The sequence below is a fragment of the Dasypus novemcinctus genome, chromosome 28 (assembly GCF_030445035.2).
Source record: "Dasypus novemcinctus isolate mDasNov1 chromosome 28, mDasNov1.1.hap2, whole genome shotgun sequence".
Lineage (NCBI taxonomy): Eukaryota > Metazoa > Chordata > Mammalia > Cingulata > Dasypodidae > Dasypus > Dasypus novemcinctus.
This window is the reverse complement of record NC_080700.1, coordinates 30,328,255-30,355,495: the sequence shown is the minus strand read 5'-3', so window position 1 is coordinate 30,355,495 and position 27,241 is coordinate 30,328,255. Positions and strand designations below refer to the sequence as shown.

Sequence of the window (27,241 nt, the reverse complement as noted above, 5' to 3'; positions counted from 1 at the left end):
CTGAATCTTGGAAACTGTAGGAATGTCAGTTTACTTTACTGTCTTATCACTCATTTAGCCCTTTTTCCAAATGGTACTTCTTGCATTTAATCTCACTAAATTGCCCGGCATTACACAGAGTAGAAAACATAAATGCAAATCATCTGAAGGCAGCACTTTTCCTAAACAGATGTACCACCTCAATCAAAAAGGAAACCCTTAAGTCTAAGCCTTTTACGCCCCTTGGTCCTCTACCTTCACTGTCTAGTCTTCTGCCCTTAACATTTCTGCAAATCTTGCAAACGACATTGCTGTTTGAATGTTTAAAATGTACATGACTCCATTTCATTCATCATAATCTAAAATTAGAAAGCATTCATTGAGAACCTAATAACTGCCAAACACCAAAAGAGGGCTGGGAATTCCTAAATGAAGGAGATGAAGTCTGTACAGTAAAGACTTGGCAGAGAAGAAGGGCTGGTAGACAACTTCCGAGCAGAGAAGGTTCCAGAGATCTCAGAGGAGGCAGTATCACCATCTTCGAGAGTCTGGAAAAACTTCCAAAAGAAGGTAGCATTTGAGGTGGACCTTGAAGCATGAGGAAGCTGTTCCTTAGCAGGGAGCCAGATAAAGGATATTCTAATGAAGACACATTCAAGACCTAGTTGCAGCTTCATTGCAAAATTAAAAATTTCCAGAGGATACTTTGTCATAGCATAGCATGAATTTCAAAACATGGATACGGTTAGGGAATAGTTTAAATTATACTTTAGAAAATGTGACTCCCGAAGTCACATATGAAGCAGGCTAACTTGACTAGTTCTGGAGAGCCAAATCACTCAGGCAACAAAAGTGAGCCTAAAAGTTCAAGGGAAAAAAAACAAAAGAGTATCAGTATTGGAGAAGGGCACAGTTGATGACTCTTACTGGATCTGTACACTGAGAGCCAACATAAAGGACTCCTGTTTGAGTAAAAACTAGATAATGGGATAAAAGAATGAATTCATTGATGTCAACAGGACTATATTCCTAAAGTACTTAAATGTTGTCTCACTGCTAGGTGAGCCCATTTCATGTGCATCACTCCCTTGATTTAACACATCATGATTTCTCAAATAATAGCAGCTCTGAAAAGAAATTAGTACAACATGAACGATGCTATAATAATAATACACAGAACTTCAGTGGCGTAGTGGAGTAGAATTTCTGCTGCAGTGACCTCATTTGCCATTTGGGGTGTCTCTTTATTTGTTGATTTATCCAATTTGATGATGAGAACTCTAGGTCCCCATTTAAGTCAAGCGCTATCGCAAGAGTCTCTCTTATTCAATATGCTACTACAGCAAAGATTTCAGTTAACATCCAAAATGCTTTAAACGATGCTAAAAGTCAGATCTCACTAAATATTAAAAGAAAAATCAACACAATATTCAAATGAAAAGCCACTGAAGATTAAACCTTTGTTAAATTATAGCAAATGAAAGAGTGAGTGATTAGGTAAAAAATTTAGTTACTCTTTTGGGCTATTCTCTAAAAGATAACTGATGCAAGTTTATAAATAATCCACTTAAAACTCTTAGGGCATCTAGCTCCATAGTGAATGATGCTAAATTGGCCTTATCCTTTCAATCAAAATACTACCTAAAACATGAGACATATATTTTATAAAACCAAGGTTCCAAGAATGTCAAATAGCACTTCCTCTTGCTCACCAAGGGCATAAATTATTACTCATTATTCTTTAATGAGCAAGTCCAACAAGTCAAAGAAAATCCCTGATGCTGTTCATATTATTTCACTTCTTTTGTTTTAAAAAGTGATGCTAATATCTACAAACACATTTCCACCAAAACAAGAATGAATGTAAGATATCATGAGGGCTTGGATTCTGAAATCATGGTCAACTTCAATGTTAAAAGCTAGCATTAAAGTTCACTTTAAACATAAAGTCAGTAAAGAGTATGTGCTGAAGCTAGAGCCAAAACACCTGGCTCCACACCTGACTTTCCCCTAGGGTGCCCAGAGCTTAAATTTCTCATTATAAAATGGAGAATTTGGGCTAACAGATCGCTAAAATCCTCTTCTAACTCTCAAGTGTGTAAAGGCAATAGAACTGTGGATACATCCTCTCCTTACACATATTCTACCCCTAAAACTTAAGAGTAAAAAAAAAAGATATAAAATCTGGTGTGTGACTTCATCAGAGCAACGTTTTAAAAATCACATGAAAACATTTTTGATGAGGACACCCCAAAACAGAGCATTTTTGTCAGGGCAATACTATTATGCACCGACAACTTTATTTTTCAAAATATCTGTACCATCATACTACTTTTAGATCTTCTTTTGATCTTCCAAGAAGGATATCCCCTAATTTCTAGGAAAATGGGCATTTAGGTGATTTCTTCTGTTTGAGGGTTTGTGTCATCCTTCAGATTTATGGGTCTCAAATATGCTTAACCCTCATGGAAATAAGAACCATATAAATTTGAGTCAAATGAAATTCACTTTAGAAAATCATTTGTGCTTTTAGTCAATGAAGGTGACTTTTGCCTTATTTACAATAAATTAAAATGTTCCTTCGAAAAGTCTCCAAAGAGAGTTCAAGCTTTCTGTCAGAAAAACATTGATCAGTCAAAATAATTAAAGCCAAACACCTAATATTTGAAAGTAAGATGGTTGACTTAAAAAGTTAACACTGCTTTGGACAAGAGGAAACTGCGGTCCAGGGAGAAAGTCAAGCCAACAGTAACCACATTGACAGTTCCCTCTGTGACAAACTGCCACTGTCCCTAAACAGTAAGTACCTCATCCATTCTAAGACTCCATCTACAGATCCCCATCGTGTTGCCTGTTAAAAATTAGTGCCGTTGGCATGCCAACATCTACTTTCTTTAACTCTCACTTGGATCATTCTAGGCATGACAAAATTTTAAGAGCTCATCTTCTAAGTATCTGTTTTGAAAACTTTTCTTCCAGACATTTCAGTGTGCCCCCTTCCAGGTTATCCTTGGATGGTGTGTTTCCAATTGATGACGCTGATTCCTAATTTAGCAAGTGAGTGGAATCTGTGATCTCACTAGGAATAAGTCAATGGAAATCTAGAAGGTCACTGTAAAATGAGACTCAAGCTCATGGCTCTTACTTTCTGACTCATACAACTTGCAATTATTTTATCTTTCCCATCTAATCGATTGGTGCTGGTTATCCCCAGTGCTTTGGTTAAGGAATTTACCCAGTCCCATGACTTCTCAGCTGCATGACCCTGAAGCACATTTCTTAAAATCTATCTAGGTCTCAATTTCCTCACCTGTAAAATAGGACTAATAAGAGTTCCCATCTCACAGGGGCAGTGAGGAATATAGTTCATATGTGTATGTCAGTTTTGCCACAAACATGGTAAGCATGCCGAAAAGACTAGCTATCATGACCCACATTTCCATATTATTCATTATGGCCGAGGGAGGACTTAATTTCTACACAGTTCAACTGCTACATTACGTAATTTCCAGGATTCCTGTAATAAAAGAAACTTTTCATTATTCACTTCAATTTTTCATTTGTAGGATGAACATAATAATAATAGGCTTAACCCAAGGTCCCAGCTTTTGGACACTTCAGTTGGCATTTGGGCCAACCCATGGGCTCGAGGAAGCTTTCCTAGAAGAAGAGTAGATCCTGTAAACTGAGGGTAAAAGGCAAACAAACCAAAAACCCAAGGCACAACTGGCACACAGGGTAAGGTGGGGACTTGTGACAGTATGAGAGTTTGGCATCACAAGACTGAAAAGTGCTATGTGGAGAGGAGGACACATGTTTTTGGGCTAAATCAGGTCCCAGGAAGCCTTTAGTTCTCTCTTGAGGATTATGGACTCTATTCCAAAGGTCAAGGAAGAAAAGGGGGTACATTTTTAAAAAAATATTTAATTTCTTTATATCTACCCCTCATTGTTTGCACTCACTGTCTGCTCTCTGTGTCTACCCATCTTCTTTTTTAGGAGGCACTGGGAACCAAGCCCAGGACCTCCCATGTGGGAGGGAGGTACCCAATCACTTGTGTCACCTCCACTCCCTGCTTGTTGAGTCTCTCATTCCATTTCCTCCTTGTGTCTCCTCGTTGTGTCAGCTTGCCACTCCAACCCGTCGCATCAGCTCACAGTCTTGTTCGTCTTCTACAGGAGACACTAGAAACTGAACCTACAACCTCCCATGTGATAAGCAGGTGTCCAACTGCTTGAGCCACATCCGCCTCCCACCATGGTCTTAAAGAGGATGTTCTCCCCATCTTGCAGAAGACTGAGCTGTAGTACCAGGTTCAACACACAGGGGGAAGCAGGGGGCACAAGAAGTACTGTGGGTCCCAGAGCCCTGGGCTTCTCCTGACCTGCAGCATTCTCCTCAAGTAGAATCCTTCTTGTAAGTCCTTCCCTTCTCCACTGACTAGTAGTTATTTCTGATGAACCAATAAATAAGGTGACCCAAATGAAAAGTATTCTCATACACCAAAGCCTCACTACAACCCAGTCCTTTGGAACATGCCAGTATTTTGATGTTATAATGAAGTCCCTCCAATCATCCCAGTAACTAAATCTTTTTGCAAATATCCCAAGAGGCCTGTGCTGCACTAAATTCCACGTCACAGCATGTCTTATTATGGGCATCTGCTGAGTGTATTTTATTACAAGTGAAAAAGGTCAACCAGATGACCGTAGCAGGAATCACCACTAGAAAAAGTTAGCAAATTTCCTACAGGAGTTACTCATTTTGACATAACCACTAAAATACTAAAAATCAAGAAAAAATAGAATAGACATGAATGTTTCTGTTGGGACAACTAGAAAGAGAACAAAGAAAAGAAAAAACTTGAAAAAAAACTCCAGTGCTTTTTCTCTGTGCAATACCTATCTTTGAGGCTACAACTTGCCAGACTTACTTCTATTACTGTTGTCTAAAAGTCTGGCAGAGAAGGGAATTGTGAATGATGCTCAGGAGAGAGTGGCCCCGAGCTAGTGATGTGCCATGAGTGTGAGGTTAATCTCCACTCCCTGGCAGTAGCCATGAAGGTGGCTTGAAAATATGTCATCAGGTTTTGCTTGCTCATGTTCAGTGAGGATTATTTTAACCACATATATGATTAGAATCTGGCATCCTGCGTATTTACAAACTCCACATCGCTTTATAATTACAAGGCACTCCACAGGTCAAACAAAGGGATTAAGTAATTGTGGCTTTAGGGAGTCTAACACAAGGACTGTTGGTAATGCAATCAGTCACAGTTAACCAAAATCCCTCCTAGCAAACTGTGCTTGATTTTGTTTAAGACAGGCTTGGTGGAGGTGGCAGCAGCAGCAGGTGGCAGTGGCCAGGTCAGGGAGCTGTGTAGCCTTCAAATTTTGTTTTGATTTATATATTGTAAAGGATGGAATCATAGTAACTTGAAATTCAATAGTGCTTTGGTTCAAAGGACTTCAAGATACGTCCCACAAAGCATCCGTTGTGCGACTGCATAGAAGAACTGCTATCATCTCCAGGTAATGGACGACAAGACAGGGCTACAACAAAGCCAAGAGGCTAGCATCATGTCTCTAGGCAAAGCGTTGAAATCCAGGCTTGACTTTGCAGTCTCGTGGCTCTCAAACCAAACTCCATGGCTCTTTCAAACTGTGCGTTTTTTGCCAGAATGAGAAAACCAAGCAAGACATCGAAAAATAACCATTCCACATGTACATGTGTATACCTGTTACTGGGCAGTTCTTAAAGATTCCTATTGCCTTAGTTGTATCCCTACCCCACCCCCTGGGGCTCACATCTTCTAGACAGAAATATGAGGACGAAACTCATTAAGTCTGATGTAAATGATAACATACCTCAAAGGTTTTCACTCATCACACGAATGTTTTCTCTCCCCTTTCTGTAATATCTCTCTTTTCACCTTCTCCAGCCTACCTTCCCACACTTAACCAGCTCTTCATGCAATTGTCTCCTTCTACTCTTACTGAACAGATTCTTTGCTTTTAACCTAAATCAATGCAATAAGAGTTCTTCTCCTGGAAAATCTGACCTTTTATACTTGTTGACCAAAATTCTTCAAGCATCTTCCTAAAACATAAGTCTTTTCCCATATCTCCTTAGTCAGACGGCATTTCAAAAATCTCACACTCATTAGAAAATCAACATGTAAAGGCCACTTTCTCCCCTAAGCCTTGACTGCCATAAGAGGAAATAATAAATAGAAAATCACATTTATTACCAAGTTGCATCAAGAAATGGTTCCTTGAGAAGTTCCTCCAAAGCGACCTTGAGGGTCTCTGAAGCAAAGAATGAGACCCATCATACCTTCTTTGCTGCCTAACCTGATTGACGTTAACACCAGGGAAAGACCTGTCAACTGGGAATAACCAAAGCAAACTGCTCCTCTGAAGAGTGCCTGCAATCCTTCTGCCCATCCATTCACCCATACGACTCCCACCCCAGCCCTGCCCTAACCTCTCTCCTCCCACTTTTAACAGAGATGCATAAATCCAGAGCCTTGACCTTCTCCCTACTACCACTGACCCCGGTCACAAACTAAAATGACATAAAGGCTGTATCATTTGGGAAAGACATATGGGACCAGTATCATTCGGTTGGACCAAAAGCAGATGAAGTAGCTTAGCAGAGATCAAAGAGTCCACAAGCCCACACTTTGCACTAAAGCTCAATTGATCCCGTCCTCGAACTCTGACATTCTGAAACGCTGGGTCACATCTTTCTCATCTCTGACCCTAACCTATCCCACCCTACATTAATTTTACATTTCATTGCACTCCCTGGTGTCCTGTAGCAGACATACCAACCTACTCAAAAGGCTCTTCATGGAATGTTTCCAAGTTGGCTGGACTCTTATTCTCATTGTTTTAGACCACAAGTTTAGATTAACTCAGAGAGATTTCTTCAGATTAACACAGTGTGAGGCTATCTCTCAAACGAAACCCTTCTAAGGCTTACCCATTACAATTGGAAATTAAAAAGAAAAGGAAAAACTAAATGCTGGAAGATTAAATTTTCACTCAATTGCATTTCTTTTTATCATAAATTTATTCTGAATATGGAGAGAAACAGGGCTTCCCATGGGTATGTTATTAATATCAGATCTTTAATAACTAATATTTTGATGCTCCTGGGACTTTGTTTTCCTCATCTGTAAAATGGGATGATAGTATTTCTCATAAGGCTCTTAGGTGACTAAATGAAATAATACTTATGCATCTCCTAGTACAGTGTCCAGTATATTCTCAGCCCTTAATAAAAGTTGGCCATTTTGCTTATCCTTTCACAATTGCACCTACTGGAAAGTAATGCAATGGCACAAGCATGGCTTTAAGGGCTCATGATGCACATTTATGTGACTGTAAAACAACAAACTTGAATCTTTGACCTTTACTGATACATATGGCAGTTTTTGAAACATAGATAGAATATTTTCATTGGTACAATAACCTGTATGTACCCAAATCTAGCATGAATTTTCTTCTTGAAAAAGCATCTCTCAGAAGAGGCCTTACAGCTACCTCCTTGCAATAGCTCTCTTAGACAAGGATGATCTAGCAGTTAACTTATTTTAAACAACCAAGTATTATCTGAGAAAGATGCATTAGTCCTCGGTCAGTGGTGCCTAGAGATGCTTATAGAGGTTGTCCAACAGAAAAAGGTAAAAAAGAAAAAGAATGCAAAGAAACTGACACAGATGTAATCATTGTTCCTGGGGTATGACTCAAAGTGGCTGATGCTCGATGTCCCGTCACAAGCAAGGCAAGAGAGTAAGTGCTTAGAGTTGTGGGACACTGGCTTACCTGTTTGTTATTGTAAATGTTACACCTGTTGAATGCAGCAGTTGTTAGATGTTGCAGTTGTTCCCTGTTATTGTAAATGATGTTGCAGTTCAGAGAGCAAACAGCTGCTTGGTGGCTTCCCAATAAATGCGATGGGACAACTCAGGGTGAGGCTCTCAGCTCCAGAAGCTGTGAGTCCCCTGGTCCCGGGATTGTCTCCCCTCTTGTGTCTCTACGTTTATATTCTGCATTGCCTTCCCTTCTAGCCAACCTACTGCGAGCTGAATGCAGCAAGTGGTGCCCAAAGTGGGACTTGAAGCTAACAGGGGCTTGAGGGAAAGAAGGCTCGCAGCAACTGGGGCTGGACCAGGGACACCAAGAGAAGGTTTGCCTCAAGCGAAACTAAAGTTGGTGTAAAAGCGCAGAGCCCGGAGTGGAGTGGTTTGGAAAGCCTTCGAAGTCCTCGAGGGTTTCTTGTATTTCCCCAGGAGATGGAGAGCAGAATCTACACCTTCCCGGCTGGTGCCAGCGGCTGCAGGACAGTGGGGACAATCTTTCCAGAACAGCGGCCGTGGGGCCGCCCGGCGCACATGCCGTAGCTCTTTGTTTCTGCGTGGGGACACTACGAAAAGGACTTCCAGAGCTGTTTTGAGAAATGAAAGTACATCCTGTGTAGGTACCAGCTCATCGGATAAAACCATACCAGGAATGCCATGAACAGCAAGAGATGACAAAAGTTCCTGTGGGACCCAGAACCTCCGGTCAAGCAGATGGAGAGACAGACACTGAAAACTGCCCAGCTGGGTCTCATTCCCAAGACATCAAAGTATCTTAACTACAAAACTTGTTCAAGCATGGCATCCTAAAGCAAGTATGACTTGGGGACAGAAAGAGAGTAAGAAAGAAATTGAGAGAACTGGAAAAGAAACGTTGAAGCAATGAAGCAGAGAGCAAAGTAAATTTAAAACTGCTTTTGTGTTTGTATGGTTGTCCAATGTTAGCGAGAAAGGGTGTTTGTTCAATGTCAGTGTGTGTAAAAAAAAAAAGAGAAGGGCAAGTGCGCCAAGAGGGCAGGAGCCCACGGTCCCAAGAGACCCAAAAGAGTATTTGTGTAATGTCAGTGTGTGTGAAAAAGGGCAGGTCAGGTGCCCCAAGAGGGCGGGAGCCCACAGTCAAGCCCAAAAGGGTGTAAAAAGAAGGGCAGGGGCCCCAAGAGAATGGGAGCCCAGGGTCCCAAGAGGCCCCAAAGAGTGTTCAATGTTAGCGTGTGGGCCAGTGTGTATGGGAAAGTCAATGTCAGTGAGTGCTGCAATTTTTCAATGTGTGTCGTAATGGTTCTTGTTACATTTTGATATAATGTGATCTAAAAGAGTTCTAGTCAATTGGCCAAAAAATTAAATAAGCACTTATATTATTTAAGTTTCTTAATAGAATTCTTGCTTAAATTGCTTCATAGGATAAAAGGAAAGATGTAAAAGTTAAGTGAATATTGAAAAAGGTCAATGGTTTGTGGGAATGCTAACTGAAATTAAAGGTGTATTTTGTCCTAAAATAAAATGGTTAATATAGAGATATGGGGGACAGAACTAGTATGCATATAGCAAGTTATAAACATATTGTGGTAGCATTCAGTGAGATAATGTGTTTTGTAAAAGTAAAATAAGCCTGTCTGAATACAAAAAGTGCAAAACCTGCGTGATAAAGGTAAACAAAGGACTTTTGCAGTTCCTCAAGATTTTCTGCCCCGGCTTGATGGCAATGAATCTGGCTGCATAGAAGAAACCTGTGGCAGTGACCCTACTAAGAAACATCAGAGACGATCGTATTTTAAGGGCCTGAAAAAGGCAAACACCTGGAACAAGCTGTAAGTTCCCTGCTACTTTATCAAATTACTAAATGGTGTTTGGCTGGGTAAGAGTTTGTATTAATTTAGCCTGTAAATTGGATGTGGCCAGCATTAAAATCGAGTACTGGTTTATATAGTCTTGCTGGCTGGAAATTTTAAGCCCATGAGAAATGAAAGTCTATTCTGCTAGTTGGAAGTCTTATTGTTTGTGGTTAAAGGTTTATTAATCAGTAAAACGTCATTTGCGTAGACTTTGTAAAAACAAAAAGGGGGAAATGTTGTGGGACACCAGCTTACCTGTTTGTTATTGTAAATGTTACACCTGTTGAATGCAGTTGTTAGATGTTGCAGTTGTTCCCTGTTATTATAAATGATGTTGCAGTTCAGAGAGCAAACAGCTGCTTGGTAGTTTCCCAATGAATGTGATGGGACAACTCGGGGTGAGGCTCTCAGTTCCAGAAGCTGGGAGTCCCCTGGTTCCGGGTTTCTCTCCCCTCTTGTGTCACTACATTTATTTCTGCATTGCCTTCCCTTTGAGCCAACCTATTGTGAGCTGAATGCAGCAGCTTAGATGGTAGAAGTCACAAAAATTGCACGCCGAGGAAAATTTAAAAATAAAATTAAAAACCTACCCTAGCCTATTACGAATGGGTAATTTTTACTAAGGGCACCAATATGAATTCCAGAAGTGGTGCATCTCCAAAATGTAAAGCAAAGTGAAGATGACGCCTTCCATAACAACCCATATTAAATGTCCAAAAAGTTAGCCATATCAAAAAAGACATTAACATTAAACATTAGGTGAAGAGTTTGAACCAAATTGTTCCATGAGATTTTTTTCAAATGGTACATCAATAAACTAATAAAATATTGTAGATGATATGCATGTCAGATTAACACATCCAAACGTAGAAGTGAATATTTGAGTATTTTTATCTATCTCTCTCTATTAGAATCAAGTCAGCCAACATGTCTTTTTTATTTTTAATCTTCTCCTTGGGAAAGGGGAGGATTATAAACAGTGTTCCCTTCTATCAGGGCACATTTGGTATTAATGATATGCACTTATGAAGCATGCTCAACGCCTCTATGTCAGCCTTCTAGTGTTTGCATATGTTATAATGGGTCTGCATGTTTTATTCAAGACAGTTCTCCAAGGCGAGTTTTTGTTACTGGGTGCCTGGCATTCTTGATATGCTTCCATAGTATTCTCAAATTTCACTAAATATTTCTCCGGTGGCCTTTTAGTCACCACCCCAGATGCACCATCTTCCCAGGTTATAATGCCAGTTTTGCATCTGCCATCGTGACTTCGTGGCACAGTTTTAAGCAACTCTTTGCCTGGAAAAGGATTAGCTTTCAGCTAAAGTTGTCTGGCTGGTCAGTTACAAATTGTGTTGTCATGGTAACATGCCACCATCCCGAAAGGCTACCTCTTCAACTACATCCATGCTTCCAAGCGCCCCCTTAGAATAAGAATTCACAAGAGCAGGATATGGTGTCCCAGGTTTGCTGCTGTGTCTGAAGCCACTAGAACCATCTTTGGTACGTAGCAGATGCTCATTAAAAATTGCTGAACATGAATATGCTATAAAATTGATTGCAGTGATGATTTCACAACTCTATGATTATACCAAAAGCCACTGAATATTTACTTCAGAGAGACTGTATGGTATGTGAATATGTCTTAATAAAGTTGTTTTTAAAATAAAAATTGTTGAACAAGCAAGTGAAGTTTCAAAGGCATCATCCTTTTCATTATAGGCTGTGCCCAACTATTAAATGAAAAACATATCAGTAAGTTAGAACTTAGTGGGAAAGAGTATCAAATAGTCTTCAGAAAATTAATTTTAATAAAGGAAGGGAAAAGCATGAATATTAAAAGTTCCAAGGAGAAATAATAAAGAAGAGAAAAAGGGTCCAGCATCTACAGACTGGGGACACTGGACACCCGACACGCCCTGTGTCAGAACAGTACTAGGGGCCGTGAGCTCCCATCGTTCCCACCTCCCTTCCCTTAATTCAACACTTCGATTCTGCCAAAAGAGGAACCAACTAGCAGGAGGAAAGGTGGTATATTAGCAAAAGGGGTGTTGATGCAAAATACCAGAAATCTGCTGGGCATTATAAAGGGTATTTATTTGGGGTAGGAGCTTATAGATAGTAGGCCATAACGCAGAAGTTACTTCCGTCACCAAAGTCTATTTCCATGTGTTGGAGCAAGATGGCTGCTGATGTCTGTGAGGGCTCAGGCTTCCTGGGTTCCTCTGGGCTCAGCTCCTCTGTTTTCTCCACAAGGTCAGCTGTAGACTATCAGGTGAATGGTTCTGTCTCTTTCCCCGGGGCTCCAGCTTAAGACTTCAACATCAAACTCCAACTCCAACATCAAAACTCCAACATCAGAAACCCCGCAACTCTGTCCTTCGCCATGCCTTTTATCTGTGAGTCCCCACCCACCAAGGGGCAGGGACTCAATGCCCTAATGACATGGCCCAATCAAAGCCCTAATCATAACTCAATCATGCCCAGGTACAGACCAGATCACAAAACATAATCCAGTATATATTTTTGGAATTCATAACCGTATCAAACTGCTACAGGTGGCATGTGGAACTTGCCAGTCTCTTCTAAAGTGAGCCATTTAATTTTTGTCAGGTCTGAAAGGGAATTCCTAGACTGAAGCCAAAGTCTGGCAGATTGGTGGGAAACCCCAGGCTAGCCCTGGTCTGGAGCCAAGGTCAAGGAGCTGTGTGTGTCCTGAAGGTGGAGAGGAGGGAGCTCCAAGAACCAGAGACCCTTCCTGGGCAACCTAGGTGAATCTGATCACCCGCAGGCCCCTGCTCGGAAATCTTGGATGGCTACCCCCTGGCCATGAGGACAAAGTCCAGACTCCTTGCCTTGAGCCCTTGGGGTCTAGCCTCAGCTGGTTTCTCCAGCCTGCTCTCTCACCTCCTCCCACCGCTGGCACTCCCCTCCCCCACCCCTTTTCTTGCCCTGGGCCTTTGAAGGTGCTGCTTCCTCCATCAGATAGTCATCATTGCCCTCCCCCCTCACACACCCTCATGCAGACCTCCCTCTGAGGCCTTTTGGGGGTCACTTTCTGGGGACAGCATTTCCTAACACCCTCTCATCAATCTTTATATGACTCTCTACATCTCAGACAGGAACTCTGGATACCTGTCCTTCTGGACCAGATGGCTGAAAAAATAACCATCTCTATTCTTTAGCTAGTGCTGAGCATACAGTTGACGCTTAATGTATGCCAGATGGAAAGACCACTGAGCTCCTCAAGAAGCACATCAAGAAGCATCCTATTTTATTATGATTTTACTTAATATATTTTAATGTTTTGCTTTTTGGGGTTTTTTTGTTTGTTTGTTTTTTGCCTTTTCTCCCCAAAACTGCCTCTATTCCTGGAAAAGGGAAGCGTATACTTTAAGAAAATTTAAAAAAATAAATAAATTCATCACTGAAAGGCAAAGCCAGGCGATCTTCAAGTCCACTCCGTCTCAGACACAATGTGTGTGGTTGTTTCCCCACCTGCAAAACTGAAATCCAAACAGCCAGCCCCCTTATAATGCCCTCAGGGATTCTGAGACGGTAATGGAATGCGATTTTCTAAGTGCTTTGGACCTCACTGCTGTGAAGTTTCCAAAGGCTATTTTGCCTCCCTTGCGAAACTGGGAAACAAGGAAAAGTATGTGCAGAAGAAAAAAAGGTGGAGGCAAAACTTGCGAAAGGTTAGTTAGATTTTGGCTGGGAGTCCAGTTTGGGGGTTGGCACAGTTCTTCTCAGGTAGTTCTCCAAAGCTTCGGACAGCTGGAGTGTAAACAGTCCAGGTTGTCCCCTGGCCTCTGGAGACAGCCCGCAGGGTACAGGTGACCTCTGCTCTCTGGTATCTGCAGAGGCAGTCAGAGCTGGGAGCTGGGGCCCACAGATGCAGGCTACCGCAGAGAAGAGCGCAGGAGTTACAGGCCAGCAGAGGCAGGGGACCCAAAGAAATGCAGTGAATCGCTTCTAACTCTCTACCTCTGCTTTGCCAGTGAAATTCTTTTCAGTTTTTTAAAATTGGGGATGGAATAAAAAAGCCAAGAGAGATATTTCTTTCATTTCTTTCTTCTTGGATCATGTCAATCCAAGAAGAAAGAAATGAATAGAGAGGGGGGAAAAAATCTTGAGTGCCTGGTGCAGCCTACTTATGGCCTATCCCTAAAAGTTTCTACGGTCCTCAGAACTCCCCCTCCCCATATTGTCTGACTCAAACCTCGGCATGCCCAGAGAACTCTAGGTCTACTTGTGGTGAAGGAAAATGAATTTGAAATTGTACTGCCCCAGGGAAGGGGATTTGGCTCAAAGCAACTGAGCTGCTGCTTACTACATGAGAGGTCCTTGGTTCAGTTCCCGGTGCCTCCTAAAGAAGACAGCGAGGTGGCACAATGGGCAGGTAGAGCAAGCTGAAGCAACAAGAGACATGGAGAGGAGAAACATAATGAGAGACACAACAAAGAAATGAACGGAGGTGGCTCCAGTGATTTGGAGCCTCCTTCCCACATCAGAGGTCTGGGGTTAGGCTCTTGGCACCCACTAAAGCAACAAGGACAACAAATAAACACGGCAAGTGCAAAGCAATGAGGGGGCGGGAAGAAATTAATAAAAGAAAAATATTTTTAAAATAAATAAAGAAAATTGCACTGCCCTGGATTTCACAGACACAGGATTGTCTTGCCCCTTCCTGAGTTCTTGTTAAACTCTCCCTGAGCATGTGCTAACGACTTGGGGGTGTTTATGCACAAAATGCCTGCAGAGAAGTAGACCTGCTTCTTCCAAAGCCTTGATTTCTAGTGACTTCTACTTCCCTGTCTTGCTGTCAGCTTCACTGGCATTCTCATCATCAGAGAGAGGAAGATGTTCTATTTGGAGCTCCAGAGAAAGCCTCTTCTTTGGCTACACAGCAACCTGCAGAGGATTACCCAAGGCATTCATTTATTAGTGCAAAGATGAATTTCCTGTTGGGTGTAGCTGAGCCCCATGGGCTCTTAAGGTTATCAAGGCAAGACTTAATGGAAAGCCTCAGGTGTAGCAGGCTTCTTTCTCTCCTCCCTGGTTCCTTTATAAAATCTAAGTTTGTGGGGCAACTTGGAGATACATTCAGCAAGTACACCCGTTTACTTTTCCAAGTAAAAAAGAAGAGGCAAAAAACAAAAACGTGGTAGGCATGAGGCCAAGGAAAAGGAATGATGATGGTAAATTTGAATGGGAGTTGGTCAAGAATTTCTTTTTAATTTCCTGCCGATTTTTGGACACAAAGAAGTGTAATTGGCTTCCAAGTCTAATGCTAATGTGGGATCAATAAAAATATATCTAAAGGAAAATAGAAGCTAGCACCTTAACTTGCCAAATGAAGTCTTTCTTCCCAAGAGCATGTTTGACAACTTCCTGGGAAAGGCTCAATAAGAAAGAAAGGTTGAAAGCCTGAGCACGAAATCTTTATTTGCAGCAACGCTAATGTTCTTTCAGATTAAACTCCATCATGCTATTGACATGTTTGAGAATCGTTATCCCAAGGGAACACTGAAATAGAATCCTATTAACTTAGCAGATAAAATAAATCGTTGCTTTAAATAAAACCTGATCTCTTAGTGATTTGGCTTAAGAGACTTGCCCATGTAGCTCTAGCACACAGACCCCTCTCCTCGAAATCCATCACCTGCCTCCAGTTATTTAAAAGCAAAATTCTACAGCAACATCATAAAACTCTTATCTTATATTTGGCTGATAACACCCGTTTAGAAATCGCACATCCCAGACTTCTCAATAAAGTTGCCTGAAGCAACAAATAAAAACGTCCCCTGGCTCTTGAATTCCCGAATGTAGCACCTTTGCATCATGAGTCAAATATTTCAGGCTGGAGAGTCGACTGCAGTGGCTGAACTCAACCAAGCCACGGACCCTGGAGCTATTTGTGTAGTCAAGGTGGCAGGAAAACTTGGCTGGTGGTTGTCATTCCAGCACCCTCCCCCCCCTTCAAAACCCCTCCCCCAAAAGACAGCGCTCCGCTGGCTCTTGAGCACCCTCCTGTGGTTGGTTCAGGAAATGTTAGAAATAGCGTCCCAGAAAGGACACTTCCCAGCAGGTGCTGGCTTAGTGATTACACCTGGCTATTGCAAGCAGGGCGTTAAGACGTAGGCCAGACGCCAAGAGCATGAAAAAAAAAGGAATTCATGACTCCACCTGGCTTCTATCTCTGAATGAAAGGAAGGATCTAGCTTTGGCAACGAGCTCCAAAAGATAAATCTTTTCAGAATGGAGACATGATTCGTATGAGCACATATCAGAGCATCCTACAAAGCTAGAACTTAACCAGGCGTGTACATTCAGGTCAGAGCTATTGCTCACTTTCCTTACCCTGGGGTGTTTACAAAAATCGAATCGGTAGACACCAACGAAATATAGATACGGCTATTAGGCAGGTAATTCATGAGGACCAACAGCTAACTCTGTCTTATTTTTGAAAGAAAAGAACAGAGCACCAAGAATCTATTAGTATTACACAGGGCTCTTAATCCTGTGCATTTGACTTGGTCATCTTGTTGCTTAGAAGGATGCATCCATGTTTCCAGAACACTAGCGTTTGCAGAAGTTGGTAGAACGTAGGACCAAAAGGTAGAGTTATGTGCATTCGTAGTTGGTTGAACAGCCTTATTCAGAAAGTTTCCATTATTGCATTAAGATAAGCTTTTGGAGTAAGATTTCCAGTAATGTGTACTGGGGAGTCCAATTCAGTATTTTATCGATGACTTTAAAAGCATCAGTGCTGGGGTGGGGATGGGGAGTAGAGGAAAGGCGGTAGATGTATCCAAATAGCCTGGGTGGATTTTCTCCCTACTGCAATGAATCAAGGAATGTAGGAAATGGAAATGTGTCTGTGCATCATCTGCTGGCAGTGAATTTCTTAGCCTACCTTCTACCTCAGGTGTACTGAGACCAACCTGTTTATAGGAAGATATAGGAGTTCTTAATAAATTTGCGTAAGCTGGAGAGGATCGTAAATAGTGGAATCAGGATACAAATCTAATTACGATTGGAATAATACATAAAGTACAGCTAATGGATTCAAGAAATCAACAGCTGTCAGAGGAGACTCCATTTTTCAAAAAAAATTTACTCAGGTATGTTAGCCGAACTAGTTCAATCCTGCAATGTTATGTTATGTTATGCTAGTCAGTGACCAACTATTTTTGAAATACTGTGTTTTATACTGTTGGCCACAATTTAAAAGGATATTGATTGCCCAGAGCTCAATATGGAACTTGGTTCAGAAAAGGAGTTGGAAACTGTGGGGTACTGAGATTATTTAGTAAGATGAGAAAATGAAAGAAACTGAGAACCAATGTTTAATAAATGTACCCGTCACTAGGATATACAATATCTCATTTAACCTTTACAAAAGCCTCAAAATCCTGGAAGAGTGAAGACTTGGCCTGAGAAGAAATGGGGTGAAAGGCAGAGAATATATGGGCATGTTGAAGAGGAGATCATATATTCAGAGGAACTAATCATCTTCAAGGACTCAAATAAATGGCCCGTGGAAAACAGATGATGTTGATTCACCAATGAATCAAAATCGCAGGCAAGCAGAATTTTTAAAGAGCACAAGATTCTCAGCCTACATTAAAACTAAAGTCCTTCCAGTGTTCCTAGTTGATCACACCAAATATACGGTCCAAAATGAATCCTCACTATAACCAATTTTATTCTAAAATGAATGTCATCTTTGCACCTCTCCTCTTCTAGTTTCTCCTTGTAGAAAGCACATTTAATGAAAGTAGCAATGATGCATGTTGACTACCACTCAGTGTCTCTTGGAAGGTTTGACTGGTAGAAAGCAGGAACACTTTTTTAGGAAGTTGAGGTGCCCTGACCAGTGGTATGGATGGAGAATTTGGAGAGTACATTATTTGTCTATTCTTTAAGTCAAGCATTCCGTTACAAATCATCTGAGTCCCTCTTAAAACAAGTACATTAAAGTATTTAAGTTGATTTTTCTTTGAAAAGAAATTATGATGGAAATGCTTAACATAGATTTTAACCATTAAATATATTTTACACCATTAAAGTTAGGAGAAACTTTATAGAAAGGGTGTCAGGTGATACTTTGTTTTTTTTTTAGGAGGTACCATGAGATTGAACCCAGGACCTTGTACTCAACCACTGAGCTACATCCTCTTCAGTAAGAGTTGTGTTTTGTTTGTTTGTTTTGTTTTTAGGAGGTACACGGTATCAAACCTGGGACATCATACATGGTAAGGAGGCACTCAACCATTTGAGCTACATCCGCTCCCCAAGTGGTACTATTTAAAGCTACATTGTCAAGAACCTTAATCCAAAAATTGCTTATGAATTTTCAAAGTGTATCTTCCTTTGATGGTCTCAAGCCTGCCAGCCACCATGAAATGGCAGAACACTAGCTTATTTTTTCAAAAGTCAATTTTTAACATTAATTTTAAATGTACTGGGTTTTGTTTTGTTTTTTAATAATTTCATTACACAAACCCAGGTCCCACAAGGAATGCATTAACATACTACTGAAAACAAATAATGCCCCGAATCTGCTCAAATATTTTCATGCAACTCTCTTGAATTGTTGCTAAAAATATAAACATATATGAAATTTCCTTTTTCTTTGGAAATGTCTATTTCAGATTTAAAAGTGATTATTCTTATCAATGAACATGATTATCTTATGAAGTATTTCTACTTCAATATAATTTCTACCGTAAGAAAAGATATTACAGTTGCCTCTTCATACGCATAGTGGATCTATGGTAATTCTTTGGACTTGCATATTTTTTTCATTGTTATAAGAATAATCACAGCAGAGTAGGGAAAGTGCAAACGTGTGAGTGAAATTCATGTAAAAAGATATTAATCTGTAAATGAACATTAGCAATCAGAAAAGAGTAAAAAGATGGGCCCAAAAAATGGTCAAATGTGCACAAAGGCAGAAAAAGAGGTAAATTTCATGGAAATTTTTTTACCTGAAAAAACATGCTGTAAAAAATTAAACATTGAGGTTAGATTTTTGAGTTATATATATATCCCAACCTTCAATCAAAGCATAGTAAAATGAAGAAACTGGAAAAGATTTGGTGAATTGTGTCTGCCAACCGCAGAGACCAAATTAAGTCAATCGCAGATTTTACCATTTTAAAACTAAAACAGTATCTTAAGAAATTAAAATGATCGATCTATTCACTCTAATAATGAACTGTTCCATTATTCCTCAGGATGGTATAAAAACACTCATGAGATCTTTCGACTTTGTATGAACACATCATCATGCATGTGCCTCACACTTATGAAGAAAGAGAGATCCACAGCTTACCAAAGACAACACCCAACCAAGGTGGGCTGCAAACTCAGACAGGTATAATCAGCACATTTTTCCTTCTAAGTTTCCACAGGAAGTGGCAGAATGTCCTTCTTTTCCACTGCTGGGATAGAAGGAAGAGTTCCCCTCTCCAGCCTCACCACAGTGGGGGCTTCACAGGAGAGAATCTGATACAGTCTCCTCTGTGGGAATGTTTTCATCCTTCATAAGTCAACCCTCAAGATCAACTACTGATTACTAATCATTATTGGTAAATATCAGAATTGTGTGTCCTGCTTCAGGGAAAAAAAAATGTGTATTGTCTTCTTTGGTCCATTGTGGGCTGATGGTCACAGCAATGGAAAGTCAAAAGAAAATATCTGATCTCCTTAATCATAGGAAGGAATTCAAATCTCCACAATTGCACTGAGCTAGTATGAACAGGGTAGATTCATTTGTTTCTATTGCCTTTACCAGCAAACAGAATAAAAGCTAAATAAATAAAACACCCCTACTTGGGAAAGTTTGTATTATACACATCAGCATTTTTTGTGCTGGCTGATAAACACATTATTGAAGGAATGACTAAAATCCAACAAATTCTGGAACATCAGAAATGAAATGGTTCTAGTAGATCATCCTGTACCAAAGTGTTTTGAACCATTGATCAAACATACTGCAGACTATTTATGTTTACCTATAGCTCTCCATACTTCCCTGAAAACTTCGTTGTTATTTGAGGAGTCTTTACCAGTAACCTCAAATGATAAGATTTTGCCTGCCAAGAAAAAAAAAAATTCTGCTATAGACTTGGGGGATTGCTAACGGGTGGAGTCAGTAGCAGATGTTGGGGTTAATATAAGGGTACTGGCCCACCCACCAGAACAAGCTTATTTTCCAACATCCACCACCAAAAGGGCATCCCCAGTAGAGGAGAATTAACAACTCTTCTCAAAAGTAAGAATGTGAGGTAGAGAAACTAAGAAATCTGTTGTGGAATTGCAGCTAGTAGTAAAATAATAGTAAAATTAATGGTGAGGAGAAGCAAAGGGAATTCATCATAATTTGGGCAGGGGCATGAAAGACAAAGGAAAAAAAAAAAAGACCAGGGAAAAGAGGAAGGTAAAGAGAGTGAAGACAAATATTGAAGGAAGAGTCATGCACTCGGACTGATAACTTGCATCCACTTGAGTGCTTATTTGATTAATATGCTACTTTATGTCACATAGAATAAAATCTGAATATAATTATGGCTTATCAAAGAATAGTCATTCTGAGAACACGTCTATGCTGAAATATCTAATTAAATTTGGCCAGATCTTATGCTATATAAGTTTCCATCTCTAATTTCTTCTTTTTAAGTTTGAAAATATAAGTGAGTTATTTTACTTGATTCTATTTTCTTTGTGGTTTATTACACAATATTTGCTCTTCAATTTTCAGTCTGGCACTGCAAAACTACATAAGAATTTCTCTTATTTTCACTTTTGGAATAATTTCTTTTTTTACTCACACAAAATAAGAATTTAGCAAAATATTCACTCGTATCTGACATCTTTCTCCTTATGTGTTACAGTTAAATATCCAATATATGAAGCGTTATTCAAACTCTAGAGATGTATAGTGATTAATGGTGAAATATTTTTCCATTATCCAACACATCAATTGTAAAACATAAGACAAGCCCAGCCCTCTATAAGTAAACTCAGACATAAAGTAAAATTATTTCTTGAATTTTCTTCTCTAACTTCAAATTCCTACTAGAAGTTCATCAACCTAAGCTTGTGTCTTGTTTATGTGGAATGGTGTATCTTTTAATTCAAGCTATATAAATAATACCCTAGATCTCCAATTCTATGTGCCACTGAAATCTTAATAATAGCCCCCATTCTAAAATTCTTGATTGTCTTCAAGGTTGATGTACAGAATTACAGAGAAATCTATCATGTCAACCTTTCGTTGCACCAATGCCCACTTATTGTACAACCTTGTTACAGCCTGAAGTTGCTTATAGTTTTACTTATGGTCTTGATTTCAGATCAAAATAAAAGCAACGCTTCCAAATGTTTGGGTTTTTAGACGCCACGTAAATTCTTTTCCATGAGGTTGGAAAATTTTGATTGTGTTTAGTTTCCTCCTCTGTAACCGCAGTCGTGGTTTGTCTTCTACTGATGAATGAAATACAGACTTCCCAGAGCATTGAATATACTCAAAGCATTTGCAAGGGGTAAAGAAGGGGAAAAGCACAAGAATGCCCTGAAATATTCAACATTTGGTGACCAAAACATCAAAACACTTTGATGTATACACTTCATGGCACAATGGCCTCAGATATGGAAGAGCATTTTTGGTTTTGACAGTTTAGCAAGGTCAATAGCAGATGCTCACATGCTAATAATGAAAGAAACAATTTTTACGAATAGGACGATGTGTTTCCATCCTCTTCTCTCTCTTATAAAGCAAATAAGTACCTATAGAGATGGAAAATAACCATTTCAAGGCTGTTACTACACAGTCCCTGAGACCAATAAATATTGAGCACTCACTACGTGCCAGGCCCTATATAAGAAAGTAATAGTTCAAACTGGAAATCCTGGAAGTCTGAGGATAAAAGGCAGTCAGTGCTGAATTGTAAAGTTCTGAAAGGGGAGTAGAAAACCCCTCCAGAAGGAAGAAAAATAACTGTAGATTGAATTTATGAGTCTAGATTAGTAGTTTAGTGCCTCTGGCCTCTTACAAAGTTTCCCTGGAAGTTTCAATTTCCTTACCTTTTCAATGTGGATACAACAGTACCTTTCCCATCCAGTTATTATAAGGATCAAATGCACACAACTTGCCCTTAACAAAGAGTCTAGAACATAGAAACACTCAAATGTTCACCATGGAGTCTTGTATAGGAGCTGAGGAGAGCATGATCTATTTGATAATAAGGAAAGGTATGAGAAAGGTGATAGCTTGATCTCTGCATTCTGAGTATGGGCAAAATACAACTTGTCAACTCTAAAATGAATCAATTGACTCATCCTCAAAACCTTCTGAGAAAAGGGTAATAGGTAATATTGTTTCTCATTGTTCCTAAAGAAAACAGTCAGGTATAGGTTTACTGGTTGGTCTGCCAAAATTCCTCTAACTACACTAAAGTCAAAGTTGAAAAGCTGCAACCATTATCTGTTCACTCTCTGAAGAATGTAATTATGTGTTAAGAAAACAATTGTCCTAGAAATTATTCCCTGATCTCAGTCATTCACAGAATTTTTTAAAAAGTTATCCATTCACGTGAAGAAAACAGATGAGTCTGGCCTTAGAATGTATTTACTTCTTTAAAAACAAAATAAACATGGATCCAAGTTAGGGTATATTAGGATTAGACACTTTAAAAAACACCATCTGTTGATTGGAAACAGCACTGAAGATCTAAGAGAGAGCCAAAAGATTATGCAAAACCATCAAAAATTCTTAAGAGACTCAAAGGACTAAAGAGTGCCATGTCTAAAGAACTGCCTTGGTGAACAAAGTAATTACCAAGCAGAGCAGAATCTTTTAGACTTGAACGCAAAGTAAAACCGGTGACCAAATCCAAGAGACACACTCTGGCAATGTTGTACCTACAAACACAGTAGAGCCAGTGGAAGGAGAAATCAAAGATGAATGCTTAGCCTGAAAAGTCGGTTTTGAGAAACTTTTAAAACCCAAAGAAGGTTGATGAGTTTTACCATCTCTAGGGTGGATTCAAAGGAAGCAGAGAAACGTATTTTTTTCATTTGCCTATCTAGTCCTATACAACATACCTCAACTAAGCTCATATCACACCAAGAGCAAAAGGCCCTGTTTTAAGTATCTGGGGCATGTACCACACTATAAAGCCAATGTCCAAAACACACTTTAATGGAACAACAGGATGTGAGGTGATAGTTACTGTATTTGAAACAATTTCATATAGATCATTGGCATGGATGTCATTGAAAAATTGTGAAGTGGAGTCTAAAATGTGCCAGGCATATAAAAAGCCATATCACTAGCCCTTACAACATGCTAGATGGATATTATTATTTTATTCCCATTTTGCAGCTGGAGAAATGAAGACTAGAGAAGTTAAGTAACTTGTCTAAGGTCATGTACCCATTGAAACGGAGCTATGAGTCCAACCCATCCATGAACTGATGTGACCTTTCTGATGTGTTAAAGGTATGCTATAAATCATACTGAGAGAAAGCCATTCTTTTGAATGAGGGCCTTGAAAAAGAGAGAAAGAGAGATCCCCCAATACCAGAATGGGTTTTAAAAGAGATCAACACCACAGAAAAATCTAGCCAATCTAACCCATCTAACCTTTCCTAATAACCAATTAGTAAAATTTCTATCCTATTTCAAGCACTTTGTAACCCACCTACCTCTTGATTTGTTAGACTGGGGCATAGGGTAAGACGAAGTATGTCAAAATATTGTATGCCTTTAAACTTTGTTTTTTCCTGGATGCAGTAGCAATGCAGCCTTTTATTTGCACATGCAGTTTTATGGCAAGAAAAGTTTTCACGGAGAGGGCTGGAAAGGGTACACGACTTTTACAACGTGCCATCAGCTTTGCCAGGCAAACCCTATGTGCAGCTTAGGGCATCCTTAGAGCAGGCTTACAAAAGGTTTTTTATAATAAGTTTAAATGAGAAAAGGCTGGAGGAGGGAATAATCTTGTGAGTTCAAAACCGCTCTAATAACTAACCACCTCCATTCGGCAATTCCACAGGGAGAGCAATAAGCCTGGACTTCTCCTGGGACAAGAGGTGGATGGTGGATGTCAATCTGCATCCTACACTTTCTGCGCAAACATAAGCAACCTGCTGCTACAGCTGCGGGAAGAAATTGCTTATGGTCCCATTTTGAGAATGTATCTGTTTCTCTAATGCACTAAGTTGGGGGAAACTGTGTATATACAAGTACAGATATATGCATATGCATATATATGGATACATATAGTAAACATTGCTTGATGATCTCCTCTGGAGAGAGAAAGTTATACATAGAAAAGCTGAGCTAGTGAAAACTTCCTCCAAGTTCCCAGTGAGCAGTTTCTAATCTACAAGTCATTGGAGAGACACAAGGCAGGAACCATGGACTGCTTGGGAAGAATTTGAGGTATGAACAATGTACTCACTAACTCCTTCCCCCCCTCACACTGCCTTAAACAGACAAGGGAGAAGAAGAAAAAAATCCCGCAGAACTGGACAAGAGCTCTTTGCACAACTGTCCTTATTTTTAAAACAATAAACACCTTTAGGACAAGTCCCTCACCACTTAAAAGCTTCTCTCTACCAGAGGTGTTCTTGCTACCTTCATGTTTTCTCAAGCACTTGTTTAAAAACACATTTAAGTGGAATGTTTTCATTTCTGCAGATTGCATTAATTATAGCTTTGCAAACACGGCGCACCACGAGAAAGTCTGAGCCGAGCCATCAGCTGCAAACACCAGGTCTTGGCCAGGGAGCCGGCCATGGTTTATTTAGCAAACCTAATGGGCTCAGCCCCCCTCTATACATAGCTCGGCGTTTGGCATGGGATGGCTCTGCGCAGCCAAGTTTGTCTCCCAGAAGCTTGCAGCTAAGAAAGAAAAACACACAGTGGTCAACCACCCAAGACCCACACATTGGGGCGAGCGTCTGCCTCGCTGCAACATCCCTGGCCGACCTAGGAAATAAACCGAAAAGGGGAAAAAACAAACGCAGGACATTGAAACTGCTTTCTCTCCGAGGCTTCTTCCCTAAGAAGGAAGAAGAGTTGAGCGCTTCTCATCTTCTATTAAAATGCAGGCGAGTAAACAAAATCTTTTGGGACACGGTTTAATACCATCTTTTCCCCAAGTTCACTGACGAGGGTCACTGGGAGAGTCAGGCAAAAAAAAAACTCGTGGGGCTCAGAAGTCAAAGCGAGTTCCACTCCCTTAACCCAGCGGACGGCACCTGGTTGCGCCTGGCGGAAAAGCAGAGAACACCCCAGCCCACAAGCGCGCACTAGGGCGCACTTGTCCCTCTCGGGCTCGGCGGGCGTTTGAGGTCCTTGATTTGTTCAGTTCTGCGACATTCCGCCCGGGGGGGGGTCCGCGAGGGCGCGGACACCGATATTTCCAGACCTTCTGGGCACCCAGGTTTCGCGCGGGACCCCGTGCACCTCTCGGTGGGGGTGCAGGAGCCTTCCCGAGAGCACTGCCCAGCATGCCCAGGGAGCCCGTGGGACAGGTAAGGGGACTCACTCGAGAAGCCCGTGCCCGCCCCCTGGCCCTCCCGTCCCCAGGCGCGCACGCGGAGCGCAGCGACCCCGGGGGACCCCACCTGCTCTGGCTCTGCGGTCGCGAGTGGCCAGGAGAAGCCTCGAGGGCCACCTGCTCCCGGGCCACCTAGAGGTGAGGACCCCGGCCCCGGGGACCGCCAGTGGGACCCCATCGGCGAGACCCTCGTCCCCGGCAGGCCAGGCGGGGTAGGGGGGAAGGCGGCAGCCCCGGGGCTTACCTTCAGCGCCGAGAACTTCTGCGCCGGCGCGAGCGGGAGCAGCAGCAGCAGCCACCAGACCTTGAGCGACAGCATCCTGAGCCGCGGAGCGGGGCGCCACGCACCGGCACCCAGCGCACGGCGGCGGGGGACGCGGCTGGCGGCGAGCAGGGCGCGGCGAGACGCGGCCCGCGGGCTCTGGGCGCCTCCGCCGAGAGAGGAGAGCGGGGTCCCCCGCAGGAGCGAGCCCGCGCCTCCAAGCCGGGGCTGGAGCTGCTTTGGCTCCCACTTGCCCGGAGTGGCGCTCCGCACGGGCGAGGAGCGGGCGGGCCGCGCGGGGCTGGGGAAGCACCCGGGCGGTGGGCGCTCTCGGCTCTTCCCACCCCCGCTCCGGCCTGTCGGGGTTTTATAGCCTCCCGCTCCAGGCACCGCGCTGTCTCCCCGGGCGGCTTCCCTCGCTCTTGTCAAATACCCGAGGACTTCCCGGATCCTCCCCCTGCCTGCCCCCTGCGCTCCTCCGCCCCCCGCGGCCGCCCCACCTTCCCCTCCGCCCTCTCCCCGCAGCGCCTCCGCGCCCTTATCTGCTGCCGCCTGGGGAGGGGGGTGGCCCGCCGTGGCGGATCGCGGCTGCGGGGGGGCGCGTGCGGGGAGCGAGAGGCGTGCGGGTTTGGTGGGGTTGTTTTTTTAGGGCGGTTTTCATTCCTCTGCGCCAGCCTGTGTGTGTCCACGCGCGCGCGCACATCCTGGGAAGGGCCCCCAGACGCGCACCGAGCTACAATGCACCCTCCTCTCCCGGGCACAGGGCGCCGATCTGGAGCGCTGAGAACCGAGGACGGGACCAAAGACTCGGTGCACGCCACAGGGCTAACGGCTGTGGTGGTCTCAGCCGCCAGTCCCTAGCCGCAGGGGGGGTCTCCTTGACTTGCTCGCTTCCGACTTGCTGAGAGATTAGCTGGAACCCGGGTAGCGACCACCGCACTGTCTAGAAAGTCAACTCAAGATAGTAAGCCTTAGGCTCTTTTACGCATCATAATCTACTGCAAGAGCTGTGGAGGTTTGGGATCTGGAGCTCTGGGGTCTGGCTTGAACTATTAACCAAGTACCAGCGAGTGTGGCTCAGCCTCCTGTACGGGCAGAGGTGGTGGCTCTCGAGCATCTTGGCCAAAGCATTTCAGGTGTTTTTATCCAGGGAGAGCAGAGGTGGTAGACGCCTCCCTTTCTAACCAAGAGAATTTTGTGCACCCAGACTCTGGCTAATATCCATTGCAGACAGCATTGCTGAAATAGTTTAGCCTTGGCTTATAACTTTACAGGAAAAAAAGTCCTAATGCTGGCTCGCACAGAAAACCGAAAGAGTGAAGATTGTCGAGAACAATGACTCAATTGACTGGTGGGAGCTGAAATGGAGCACCTGCGCTGGGGGAAAAAAAAGCACTAACCGCCCAGAAAAGCCAAATCACGTCCCTGAAGTTCAAGCCACTGCTTTTGCTGTGAACTGGGGGGTGTGTGGGGGGGGCTGTATCAGCAAATCCTGGGGCTGATTGTTTGCTGAGACAAAAGCTTTGCTCTTACAGTCCGTCATGACACCCCACAGTGGCAAGGGAGTAGCCCTTGCATTTTTTGTCAGGAAGGTGATAGGCCAAGGAAAGATGGGGAAGAAACATGCCTGTTCCTGAAAGAGGAGAACTCTAAGAATTCCCCCTTAAATTCCAAAGCCGGGAGAATCTATTCAGGACTCACACACATTCTTCTTTCTGGT

The 27,241-nt window shown here is 42.1% G+C and overlaps 1 protein-coding gene across 3 annotated transcripts in view; it reads right to left on the bottom strand.

Moving 5' to 3' along the window:
* The window catches only part of SMOC2 (SPARC related modular calcium binding 2), a 222,728-nt gene extending 196,566 nt beyond the window's left edge, over positions 1 to 26,162 (bottom strand). The window contains exon 1 of one of the 3 annotated variants that reach the window (XM_004464421.4): positions 25,504 to 26,162. In XM_004464421.4, the coding sequence (XP_004464478.1) occupies positions 25,504 to 25,578 (75 nt within the window). In that variant the 5' untranslated portion in view covers positions 25,579 to 26,162. The remainder of the gene's footprint in view (positions 1 to 25,503) is intronic. The other 2 variants (XM_004464422.5, XM_071212535.1) reach the window with 2 other exon arrangements.
* Positions 26,163 to 27,241: the final 1,079 nt, after the last annotated feature.